This window comes from Primulina eburnea, chromosome 15, assembly GCF_022965805.1.
Source record: "Primulina eburnea isolate SZY01 chromosome 15, ASM2296580v1, whole genome shotgun sequence".
NCBI lineage: Eukaryota > Viridiplantae > Streptophyta > Magnoliopsida > Lamiales > Gesneriaceae > Primulina > Primulina eburnea.
Window position 1 is genome coordinate 4,905,459 of NC_133115.1, and position 12,176 is coordinate 4,917,634.

General features: G+C 34.2%; 1 protein-coding gene and 1 pseudogene across 1 annotated transcript; one reads left to right on the forward strand and one right to left on the reverse strand.

The window, feature by feature from the left end:
* Positions 1-252: 252 nt before the first annotated feature.
* Positions 253-6,748, forward strand: LOC140815397 (uncharacterized; annotated as a pseudogene).
* A 2,238-nt stretch (positions 6,749-8,986) lies between these two features.
* On the reverse strand, positions 8,987-11,966 carry LOC140815260 (ADP-ribosylation factor-like protein 8a). Its single transcript, XM_073174389.1, has 6 exons — positions 11,736-11,966; positions 10,240-10,321; positions 10,094-10,126; positions 9,870-9,991; positions 9,441-9,602; positions 8,987-9,321 (listed from the first exon to the last, which is right to left on the reverse strand). Exons 1-6 carry the CDS (start codon positions 11,771-11,773, stop codon positions 9,204-9,206), a joined length of 555 nt encoding a protein of 184 aa, XP_073030490.1. The 5' UTR covers positions 11,774-11,966; the 3' UTR covers positions 8,987-9,203.
* Between the last annotated feature and the right edge of the window lie 210 nt (positions 11,967-12,176).

Consider the following 12,176-nt stretch of genomic DNA (forward strand, 5'->3'; position numbering starts at 1 on the left):
AACAAGTTAAATTGTTATAATCGAATTTTATAGGATTTTAAATATAATATTAATTCGATTTTTTTTATATTATATTATATCGTATTGTATTATTAGCTCCAAGAAACTAAAATGGACCCGAAGTGATTCTGGATTTGCTCTGCGCTGTTTGTTCTCCGAAAGTCTTCGAGGATTCTTCATTTCCCGAAAGCTAATTCTTTTGGGCCCTTTTCGTTTGTATGTAAAAATACAACGGGAAATTGGATTTGGTCGATGGTCGAGAAGAAGCAGCATCTATGGAAGAAGAAGATACGAGTAAGTGCAGCAATCTTTCTGAGCTGAAAGACCACTGCATACAACTCCTGGACCTCTTCAAGAAATCCCCAGAAAAATTCCTACACAATCACTCCTGCACTTTCTCCAATGATTACCCTCTCCATCTATTCAACCGTTCTTCGAGTATGTCTCTTGTCACGTCCCGAAACCGAGACGCGTCATCGGAGTTATTTAACAATTTAAAATCGTGAAACAACAAGCTACGTAGTACATAAAATAACAAAAAGTCAGTCTATTACACAACTTGTGACTGTTTCACAGTATAAAACACAAATACGGAAGTGATAACATAAAGGAAAATAAAACTAAAATCGATGCTTGAAACTTAACGTCTCGAACTTGATCATTGTTAATCATCTTCCTTACCACTTTTACTTCGAATCATAACAGTATTTTTCAAGACATCATAGCATAACAAAGGAATCATGTAGAACAAAACATGTACGAATCAGATGACGTGAAACGAGTAGTGTACGACTGAATTTTCAAAAAGAGGAACATCACTATTTTAAAACACACATATATAAGCCCACTTACTTGGTTTTGATCTTAAGAAACATGGAAGAAGATTAAGTGGAATACTCGAACTCTAATGTTGTCCACTTGCCTCGAACTGGACTGGAACTTGGATGCTGCAGGTGCTTCGAATTTATAGGATCCGCTCGAGTTGTTTTTGCTATCCAAGATGTGCAGATTCTGCTCAAATTTTGATGTTGTCAAGTATTGTGAAAAGGGATAGATTCTGCTCGAAAATTAGCAGAATTCTGTTAATGGAGTTGACAAACTTTCTGCTGAAACTTTCAGAGTGTTTGTAGATGTTTTGTGGCTTCATCGTGCCATCATGCAGGGTATTTATAGGCCCATGGAGGTGAGATGAAGAGGTTGTCATTCAAGGACATTACAGCCATCTTTTAAGGGCTTCATTAGCCTTAAAATAGCTGTTACTTGTGCAGTTAAAACGCCCCTCTGAATGCCCCTTTTGAATGGCATTAGATGATACCAAATTGTTATTACCCTTTTGTTGAATCTTATTTCAAATTTCGAAAATCTGAGCAGAAATATCTATTTATTTTTTTGAGTCCTTGCATCTCTTTTTTGAACTTGTTGCATCATTGTTTAAACGAATTCTATATGCCCTTAATTGTGAATAGTATTGTGAAATACGGATTCTCTTTATATAACGGCTAGTCATCTTTCCTTGTTTGATTGTAGACTTACATTTGAGATAAATAAATGTGAATCAAGTAGATTTAAATATTTGTTGCAAGATTTGGTGTGGTTTAGAGCTTCAACTCTCGTGTGGTGTATTCTATAAGATGCTTTAGAATGCCACCATGTTTGGTAATATTGTTGATGAATTTAAACAAATGAAGCAATTTAACTGATAGTCGTCAGTATCATAAGTTAATATGTGCAACTTGATTGCTACTGCAGGAATGCTTTTTTGCCTTGATCTGCGATGATTGTGAAGAGGTGTCCTCTGATGCAAAGGCATTCTCTGGACTCATGTTATCATCCAGAGGACATGGTCAACTTGAGCATGTTACCACAGAGGTTTTTAGCAAGTTTTTGTACTCTTTAAAATGAATCTTGTGACTTTATATCGGAGAGTATAATAACATGTCCATGCATTTCAGTTACAGGCTTGTTGAAAAGCTTCCTCAAGTAATGTTGAGCAATGAGGAGTCACTTTCACTATTACATGTTCATAAATTACTCGCTGTGACATATTTTTGTGGTCCACGTCTTATCTCAGACTACCTTCTTCTTTCTCCTGTATGATTACCTTATCATGTTTGCTCCAAATATTCATTTTATTGTCGTCGTCATAAATCTGATACCAATTGAGCAGTAGTTAATTGGTGGCTTGGGATAAGGGCCGGTATTCTGCAAAGTAACCTTCTCCTTTTCCTGTTTATGCATCTCATTAGGAATTCTGATCGTGGATGGATAAGGAAGCTAGCGATAGATTCAACTCAGCATTATGCATAGGAAGTTACTACTTACCATATTTGCTTGATTTCTTGGGCTACATCGAGGTCTTGTCCCTAAAGGGTTTTTTCCCTGTAAGTTTATGTTTTAGTGGATATACCAAGTTGAAGAAGCAGCTTTGGTTAACGGACTAATCCAAAATTTGAATTTCCTGTTATCGTTACTACGCGTGTGTCTAGAATTTTTTGTTCATAAAGGGTATCTAATGGAGAATTCTGCACTTCACGTAGATGTCTAGCAGTCTTATGTAATGAAGTGATCAACAATCCAATATAAACTGGTGAGATGATGATCAAATTAGTTGGTGAAAAACGCAGAGACATTGAGGAGGAAAAGAGTAGTGAAACTGTGAGCTAATTAGAGTTTACTGCGTTAATATTGGTAGATTTCAATCCGATTGAATTGATGAAACACATAGGCTTTATACAGACATCTAACCACGGTATTATATACTTTGACCTTTTAATCCATGATAAGGTAGGATATTGTCCGTTTTTCACATTCATAACCTTTGTGATAACATCTGTTTAGTTTGTATCATGGATTCCTGTATATCTACAGTATTAACTGCAAATATTTCTTTATTTGACATTCTATTCCGTACTATGGTAATATTCTGCCAAATCCATGCCCTTTACAATCATAATACAATATTAATTATGTGTCTCCTACAGTGTCTCTCTGACCTTGTCGCACTTTTATTGAAAAGCTCATAACCTCAGCAACTGTTTCATCTCGAATTCTCTGGCAGTGATGTCTTTCTCATTTGCACCATCGAATGAATAATGTCGTGTTGTCTGAGTCGTAAATTGTTGGGGATCAGCTGGATACTATTTAAAATTTTTATGGTTTATGGACCTTTAGATGCTCACGTTTTGTACTTCTTTATTCTCTTTGTATCTCTAGTGTCATCATTTTCAATTCTTAGATTGAAAAGTTTTAGTTCATTAAACACTAAGTAATCTAGAAAACAAAAATCTGTACTACGTAAAAAGAATTATTCTGTCTCGGCATTTGTTTTTCCTGAAGACTTGGCATTCCAAAGATGTGTTGGTTTTGTAAAACCAATAAGATGAACAACACGCCATTTTTTGTTGAAGTGTCATAATGTCACTGATTAACCTAGTTGAATTCCACTCCCTTTTTCATTCACTTTCTTTGTATCGATGTCTTTTTGGTGACCACTGCTCGTTTCTTGGATGTGTTTGCCCTCTGTATGAGCCAGAAATAAATATTTTCTGGTTCACTCAAGAAACTTGCATCAACAAGACTATCTTCACTTGGATTCGTACATTCTATAGCTGAGATCAAGGCTGCAAGCAATGTCAACCATGGAAATCCTGAATATTTAGGTTTTCAAAGCAGAAAACTGCTGCCCCCATTGGAAAATGGGCAGAAGGAATATGAGCTGCCTAAAATGCCACCTTGGTTTTCTAATATTGCTAGTCAGAAATTGTATGAAACTCTTGCTGGAATTCTTAGACTGGTGAGTCTGTATATGTTTGCAGGTTAGTTTTTATCTGTCTCTTTTTTTTTTTAATAAATTCACTTCTTTTTAGTTTGTAAATTTACAACAGATGATCTCCTCTTTTAGATTCTAGAAGTGAAGGGTCTTTTTCTATGTTACTTGACATCCTCCTGGGACACTTGCGTGATTTGATAACGAAGTTGCAGACCAAAGAATACTGCAAGGAAAGCTGGCAGTCATGGTATAAGCAAACTACCACTATGTATATTTTAAATGAGATCATGTTCGGTCTGTCTGATCAAGTAGTTACATATTTCAGCAGAATGTTTGAATCCAGTCGAGACAAGATAACAAAGAATTCTATCAGAATAGCAGTATTTCATGTGAATATAAAATCTTGTGCCAGAGCATTATGTTCAAAAATTTCTAAAAATTGTGATGCAAGGAATCATTTGATTGATATCATTGGTGTTATACTACATGAATATCTGTCAACTGAAGTATGGGATCTTCCACTCGGATACTCAGCTTCTCTTCAACAATTTGGAGAAGATGGAGAAATAAGTTTGCATTTTTTTCATGATAATGCAATGTTACACCAGGTTTTAGATAATAACAACATTTGTTGTTTTTGCTTTGATTAATATTTTATTAATGTACCCATAGGCTGCAGATGTTTAAATATGCAGTACTGATTTTAAACTTCACTCAACAGGTTATTATTGAGGGGATTGGCATATTTAGTATCTGCCTCGGCAAAGAATATTCAACGTCTGGATTTCTTCACTCTTCGCTTTATAGGTTGCTTGTAAATGTTATTTGCTCGAATTTCCACATCAGAAGAGCATCTGATGCTGTTTTACTAACTATCTCTGCTGCTCATGGCTGTCCAACTGTGAGTGAGTACTGATGGCACCGTTCTCATTTGTTGTGGGTATTCTGATCAGTAAACATCACCTTATAAAATGATTTCATGTGGGACACTTGGTATTAGCAAACTAGGACTATGTGATTGATTCAATATGTCAGCAACAACGCCACTTAGATCTCAACCTTCATGCATCAAATGTTCTTTCTTCCATGCTTTCTTACTTTGGAGTAGCTGATAAGATTCTGCATTGTTGGAGGAGCCGGTTTGACTTTGTTGTTTTGGGGGAATTGTTATTGCCATTTTCATTTCGTATCATGATGTTATCTCCAAGAAATATGGTTATGTCCTTGATCGATTCTATCTGTAACTTAACTCCTTAAAATCTATGAGAGATTACATTCATTAAGCTATGTTATCTTGCTCTTCCGAGCCATTAGGGTTATTTCTTCTTTCATTGTCTTCTAGGATGACATCAAAGCACTTGCCAAAGTGGAAGAAGCCTACAAGCATGAGAAAGAAATTAAAGAGGTGATTGAGCAATTCATTCAGTGTCCCATTCACTGCAAGGACTTCAGGATAAGCTGCTGAGGATGAAACTGGGGAGAACAGATTGCTCCCTGCAATGAATAAAATTTGGCCATTGTTGGTTTCTTGTTTCTGAAATAAGAATCTATTGGTGAGTTCTGTCTGTAGATAATCTAAACTATGAATAGTTGATTTTATCTCATAATTATCAGTTTTTTATTTGCAGCATGATGATTTGTTCAAAAACTTTATGAAACTTTATTTTCCAGAAAAATTATGAAGCTTTAGCATGATGTAAATTGTTTCCGAGCATTTGAAATCCTCAACGTTTAATCCACTATTTCGAACGCAATGCGATGGTTTTTGAATCAAAGATTTCGAGAGTGTTATTTTACCATGAACTTGGAACTCATACTCTATGTTTGGATTTGTTTTCACGGTACTTTTCGAAAAATATTTTCTGAAAAATACTTCCTCAAAATTATATAGAAAATATGATGTGTGTTTAGTAACGCAAGAATGTGTTGAATTTTTTCCGATGAGTTAATATTGACGTTTTTCACTGTAGAACTGTATAGTGTTAATGTTATGTTAGAGAAGCATATTTGTTTAATAAAGTGGGCAACTTTTAGAAATTTCGAGTATGATTTATCGGAGTAGAATATGATATAATAAATTTTAAAACAAAAGATTTCAAGGAGTGGTGAAAAATTAAATTAAAAGTAATTATTATTTTTGAAGATGATAAAGGAAGAGGATACTAACATGTCTCTCGAGTAGAATTGTTCTCATGTCTTGGAATCTTGTCAATTTTATCTTTTAATTGATTCCACAGGCAATTCAAAGATGTTGCCAAGCAATCACTACCACAGTTCAAATATGTGGGGGAGACATCTATTCTCGACGATTTCATTCCGATGGCTCCCACGTCTGGAAACTTCTAAACATGTCCCCGTTTCAGAAGAAGCCCATCTCAAAAAATGAAAGAAAACCAATGCAACTTCCCATATAGGAGCGGTTCCGTATCATCCGAAGATCCTATGTCCGAGATATCTAACCTAAAAGCCCAGATATCGATTCTTGATATGATTTAAGACTTAGCAAGTAACAACAAAAATGCTTTGGCCTTTAGATTCACATACTATACTGAAAAAGATTAGTGGTATAGTTGTAGGAATAGCATGCAGTGGGGTTAAAGGTCTTCAAGATGCATCGGTAAAAGGCCTTGCAGGACTAGCATGTATCGACCCTGATCCGATATGACTACTTTTGGCTGATGTATACTACTCGACAAAGAAAGATTTGCCATCTCCTCCGCCATTTGTGCTCCCTGAAATCAGTGAATCACTGGAAAAAAGTATCGTTATGTGTTGTATGGAGGTCAGAGTTATGGATTTGACATTGATTTAACCTCTGTTGAGTGTGTTTTCAAGAATAGATGTAGTGTTAAGATGTTTCTGGAAAGATGGATTATAGTTTTATGCTATGATGAAAATATTATTTTTGTGAATGCAAATCAGATCAACGGAGTAGAAATTAACTCAGAATTCTCTGTTATAGCAAGGGTTTTTTTTTAAAATAATTCAAATTTTAAAATTAATTTCAAAAGTAATTTAAAAAAAAAATGTTTTCAGAAATACCCTAATCCGCGCTTACGAAGCGCGGACGCTGCTCACGTGGAGCAGCGTCCGCGCTTCGTAAGCGCGGACCCTGCAAACGTGGAGCAGCGTCCGTGCTTACGAAGCGCGGATGGTTATTGCGACGGAAGTTAGCGACGGACTGTATAACAAAACCGTCGCTAAAATCATTTAGCGACGGTTTTAAACAACCGTCGCTCAAATTGAATCAGCGACGGTTTAAAAACCGTCGCTCCGTTTCGCGACGGACTTTACCGTTGCTAATTCTTATTAACAGCATGTTATCCGCTAGATAATATTATTAAAAATTAGTGAAAATGAAAAAATATTTAAATTGAAAAAAAAATATAAAAATAAAACTATTTTTCGCTAATTTTAAAAAACTTTCTTAAATACAACGCATTTAGGTTAATTTTTTTGGCTATTAATCACTATCATATCTCAAAATTTAAGATTGTGTTAGCTTAAAGCAATGATATGATGCATATCGTGTTTAGTATATTGATGTCGACCACCAACCTTAATATATATTTAATTCTTAAATTTTCGAAAAACTATATATATATATATTTTTTAATATGTGATAGAAATGTATTTTTAAATCACATTCAATAAAATTAATGATAAATATTTTTTTGAAAAAAATCAGTAATTTCGTCTAAATCCATATTCACAACGTGTTTGATACATTTGAATGATAACCATAATTATTTCATCAGTATCTTTATCCAAATGGGTTGTGATTTTATTTACAAAATCTCTTTATAATGTACACAAAAGACTATTATTCTGAAATAAAAAATAAAACACAATCATAAGTAAATTATGTAAAAATCAGAAAAGTTATTTAATTAATATTTATTATGTGTATTACAAAATAATGTCAATAAATTTTATAAGGTGTCAGTCATCCCTGACTCACTGCAAAACCAGGTTGAATAGTAGAGTTTTATGAAAAAACTTATTTCGTGATGAATTTTTTTCTGTTTTTATTTAATGTCTTCATTACAACAAAAACGATTTTTCGCAGCGCACAAATTCTTTTTCCGCAGCGCACATTGCATGCTGCAAAGATACAAGCCGTTGAAAGTTCAAGATTATCCGCCGCGTATATGTACATGCTGTTAATACTATTATTAGCGTGCAGTGTGAGGTGATAACGATAATAGCAAATATTAGCGACGGATTTGAGCGACGGTTTTTCCGTCGCTAAAAGTAGCAACGGTTGTTAAACCGTCGCTGATTCAATTTTAGCGACGGTCTTTACAACTGTCGCTAAATTAATTGTAGCGACGGCTGTATTATATATTCTGTCGCTAAATTCCGTCGCAATTACCATCCGCGCTTCGTAAGCACGGACGCTGCTCCACGTTTGCAGTGTCCGCGCTTACGAAGCACGGACGCTGCTCCACGTGGGCAGCGTCCGCGCTTCGTAAGCGCGGATTAGGGTATTTTTGAAAACGTTTTTCTTTTAAATTACTTTTGAAATTAATTTTAAAATTTGAATTATTTTTAAAAAAAACCCTTATAGCAATGATAAATGTCATAGTGAGAAATCCTACAATCAGTTGGATAAAATTGCTTAGAGTTACATATTTGGATTTGGACAATATTTCTCTTTGAGTTAGCTTTTAGAATTAAATTTGGTCTAAATCTCAATTTTAACATGGTTTCAGATCTTAATTTCCTTTCCTGAGTAAAAGAGAGATATGTTAGTTGTCTTATATCGGTCGGATAAAATCTCTAAAAACTGTATACATTGATTTGGACAATCTTCTCTATTTGAACTAATATATTTGTCATTATAAATTTGAAATTCTTAACTCCAAATTCATCAATCTAAATGGAAACATCATAGTTATTTTCTGAGTCATTTGATAGATTACAATTTGATCATAACATGAAAGCATTTCAAATCATCCCCTCAAACACTTCTTCAGATTTAATTCGTTCAATCTGAAAGTTTAGCATTTTAAAAATTTTAAAATTGTATATATCACTTTTAAAATACAAATTAAACATACTATGATATTACTCGGAACATCTCTTCCTCGATATAACATCACAGAGAATATAGTATTTTATTTTTTTAGATAAATTTTTTTTAATATTAAAATTGTTATATATCATTTTCAAAATACAAATCAAAGGTACTATGATATTACTCAAAACATCTCCTCCTCGTTATAACATCACATATAATATAGATATAACATACATGTTACAGCTCCATTCGTGAGTATGATTATACAACAAACGAAGAAAATTGGAGCCCTTAAAGTCATTGTACATGCAAACAGGGACAATTCATATACTAAATGATGATTAATAAGAAATACTTTTTTAGTACACAACAACTCAATCACAAAAAATGGAGAGTTTGGAGTTGTAACAATCAGCTCTTCGACTTTGAATGCTTAACTAGCCAATCAATGACCTGATCGATGTTCGTGGAGTTCTTACACGATATCATGAAACAGCAAACCTCCCTATCTGTGATGTATTTCAAATCCCTGCACAACACAATTTGCTTAATTTAAAATTTGCAGGAAGAAAAACGTGAAGAAGCAAATGCTAGTTTACAGACATGATAGTTGAGCTTTCCATTTTGAAATTGCACTTCTAAACTTACATTTGTTCAGTTAAGGCTTGTTTAGATAATGCCTGAGGTTTGTCGATCTTGTTTCCTAGTACCAGCAGAGGAATACCACTTAGAGATGGTTTGCTCAGCAAATCGTGAAGTTCACTTTTGGAGATATTGACGTTCTCATGATCAGCAGCATCAACAACGTAGCTACAAAAAATCACGTTTAAAAGATAGTAAATTCAAGTGGTATTATATATTTAGACTTGTGCATCAAAAACTTCATCATTAGATATATTTAAGGATCATATTGGTTAGAAGATGCACAATCACTTGACTGCCATGATTTGAATTGGGAGTATATTGGTCACTTTTCTTGGCTGTTTGTTTCAATATAGGAAAATGCCGTCCAGTGAGGAAAGTGCAAAACTAATCGTAGAATAAACTAAACCACAGAAGATGGAGATAGTAGCTCACACAATAGCAGAAACTGCACGACAGTATCGCTCCCACATGCTGCGAAATCTTGGCTGACCTCCTAGATCCCATAATTTTATTGTAACATTTCCTTTAGTGACTTTCCGCATATTAAATCCTACCTGGATGATAAAAAATACAACTCACATATTCAAATTAAATGTATTGTCAGTCTAGAAGATAATTATAAAAATAACTAATGTGGATTAAACCAGAAAAGTTACCGTAGGGATCATGTCTTCACTATATCCACCAGACTAACAAAAAAAAAGAGAGAAATTAAATGCAAGTGCTCTGCCGAAAAATAAAGGAAATGTAAGCAAATAGTTGTACAAACATGCACAAATGGATAATGCATTTGTTTACTTACAGCGACAACATTTACAAGTGAAGTTTTCCCAGCATTTTGAAGACCTATTAAAGAAAGCTCCATTTCTTGCTTGAAAAACAGGCTGCAAGAATTACGGAATGATGAGAGAAAATATAAAATACTAGTCCAAAGCAAATGAGCAGAATGATAAACATATATTTATATTACTTTTCTAAAGGCAAATTTGATGATCATTAACATTCTAAATATAGTCATCGATCCTGGTCTATCATCAACAAAATCACCAATAACCATATAAACTCTCCGGTCATGATCTTGCATCTATATGAGTGAGTCACAGAAAAACAAAGGATTAACTTCGTACACTGATATAGATACTTGCAGCAGAGTTTCATATAAATTTTGCCAAACTTTTGACAACTCATGATGTTCTGATCACATTGAATAGCACATTGGTATATTTAAAGTTGGATAGACAAGTGCCAACAAACAGTTGCCAACTTAAGCAAACAAATCAGTAGTCACCGCGTGCTTTGAATTGGTTAATTACATTGTTACAATAATTTTGTTTGACTAAACTCAACATGTAAACAGAAAAAAATAATTGCAACATGCAGTGTGATAATCACTACCAGAACAATAAGCTAGCAAGATGAATAAGACAGCTAGGACTTTGCCAAAATTGATTTATTGTGTAATTTGATTAGGATGATGACTAGCCCTTCAAAAATAATTTTTTTACAGGTCCACTAATGCTGTTCAAGTATATAATGATGATAATAAGATGGTGACTGATAAAATAGCTTCATGTAATTCCAGTCAATGGCCAGCATGCACCACCTTTGAATGCATGTATCATTTAACTTTTTTTGTGATATGTTACGAAATGTTACATGTAATTTGCCACTGACAAGATACTGAATTACCATCGTTTCTACAAAATATTACCTTAAAACAACATGTTTTAATGAGTATTACTGCATTAAAAAACCAACCCTCGAGAAATTTATGGGTACAAACTACAAACTTGGGAGAATACAGACTACAGAGTACTTATTGAGTACAATTTGGATTGATGGAGACCGCTGAATCATGGAATTACTAAGAGAGACCACTTTCAACTAGCAGGAAGAAGATGACTCATGGAGTCAAAAAACATACGTGATAAATAATCATCACAACAGGGTTATCTCGATTCTCAATCTGCTCAAGAAAGTGGCTAAAATAAATAAATTGCCATTCACCAAATAACAGCTGGTTTCTTTCAACCTACAGACTCATAAATTATCAAAAAAATTCCAACGCAGAACATAAACAAACTGACTATATAATACCTAGGCAATGAAGACAAACAAAAAGTAGCACAAGAAAAAGGACAAAACAGCAACCACACACATAAATCCTACAACTAAAATTATCGCGTAAATCAACTCAATGCCAAACCAAAACCTCCAACAACAACAATCGCATTCATTTCCATGCATCTAATATCTCGGATGAAAGACAACAGATTTTAAAAATAGCAGGAACCAAACCTTCGCAGCCAATCGAGAAAAGCTTCCCAGAGACCCATGGCTTCCAATTGATCGCGATAGATCTCCAGAAATTGTTCTCCTCTTGGCGAGTTCGTGTGCACTCAAGGAGAGGATATACAGACACAAAAATGGCGGAATGATTCCGTATACCCACAGAATCCAGCAGCTATATTTCAATGTACAATTTGTTTCGCGGACCAATGGGATAAGCGGGATGGCGCAGAGCGGATGGATGGGTCACTCGCGTGACAAGCACGTGCTGCTTTATATAGATATACAACTCACGCACGCCAGGTCGATAATAAAATATATATTAAAATTTACTCGACCAAAATAAAAAATATATATATATAAAATAAAATAAAAAAAGGGACAATTGAATTAAAATCCATAATATCACTCTAAAGTTTGTGTTCAGTCTCTAGTGTAAAACAAATATAT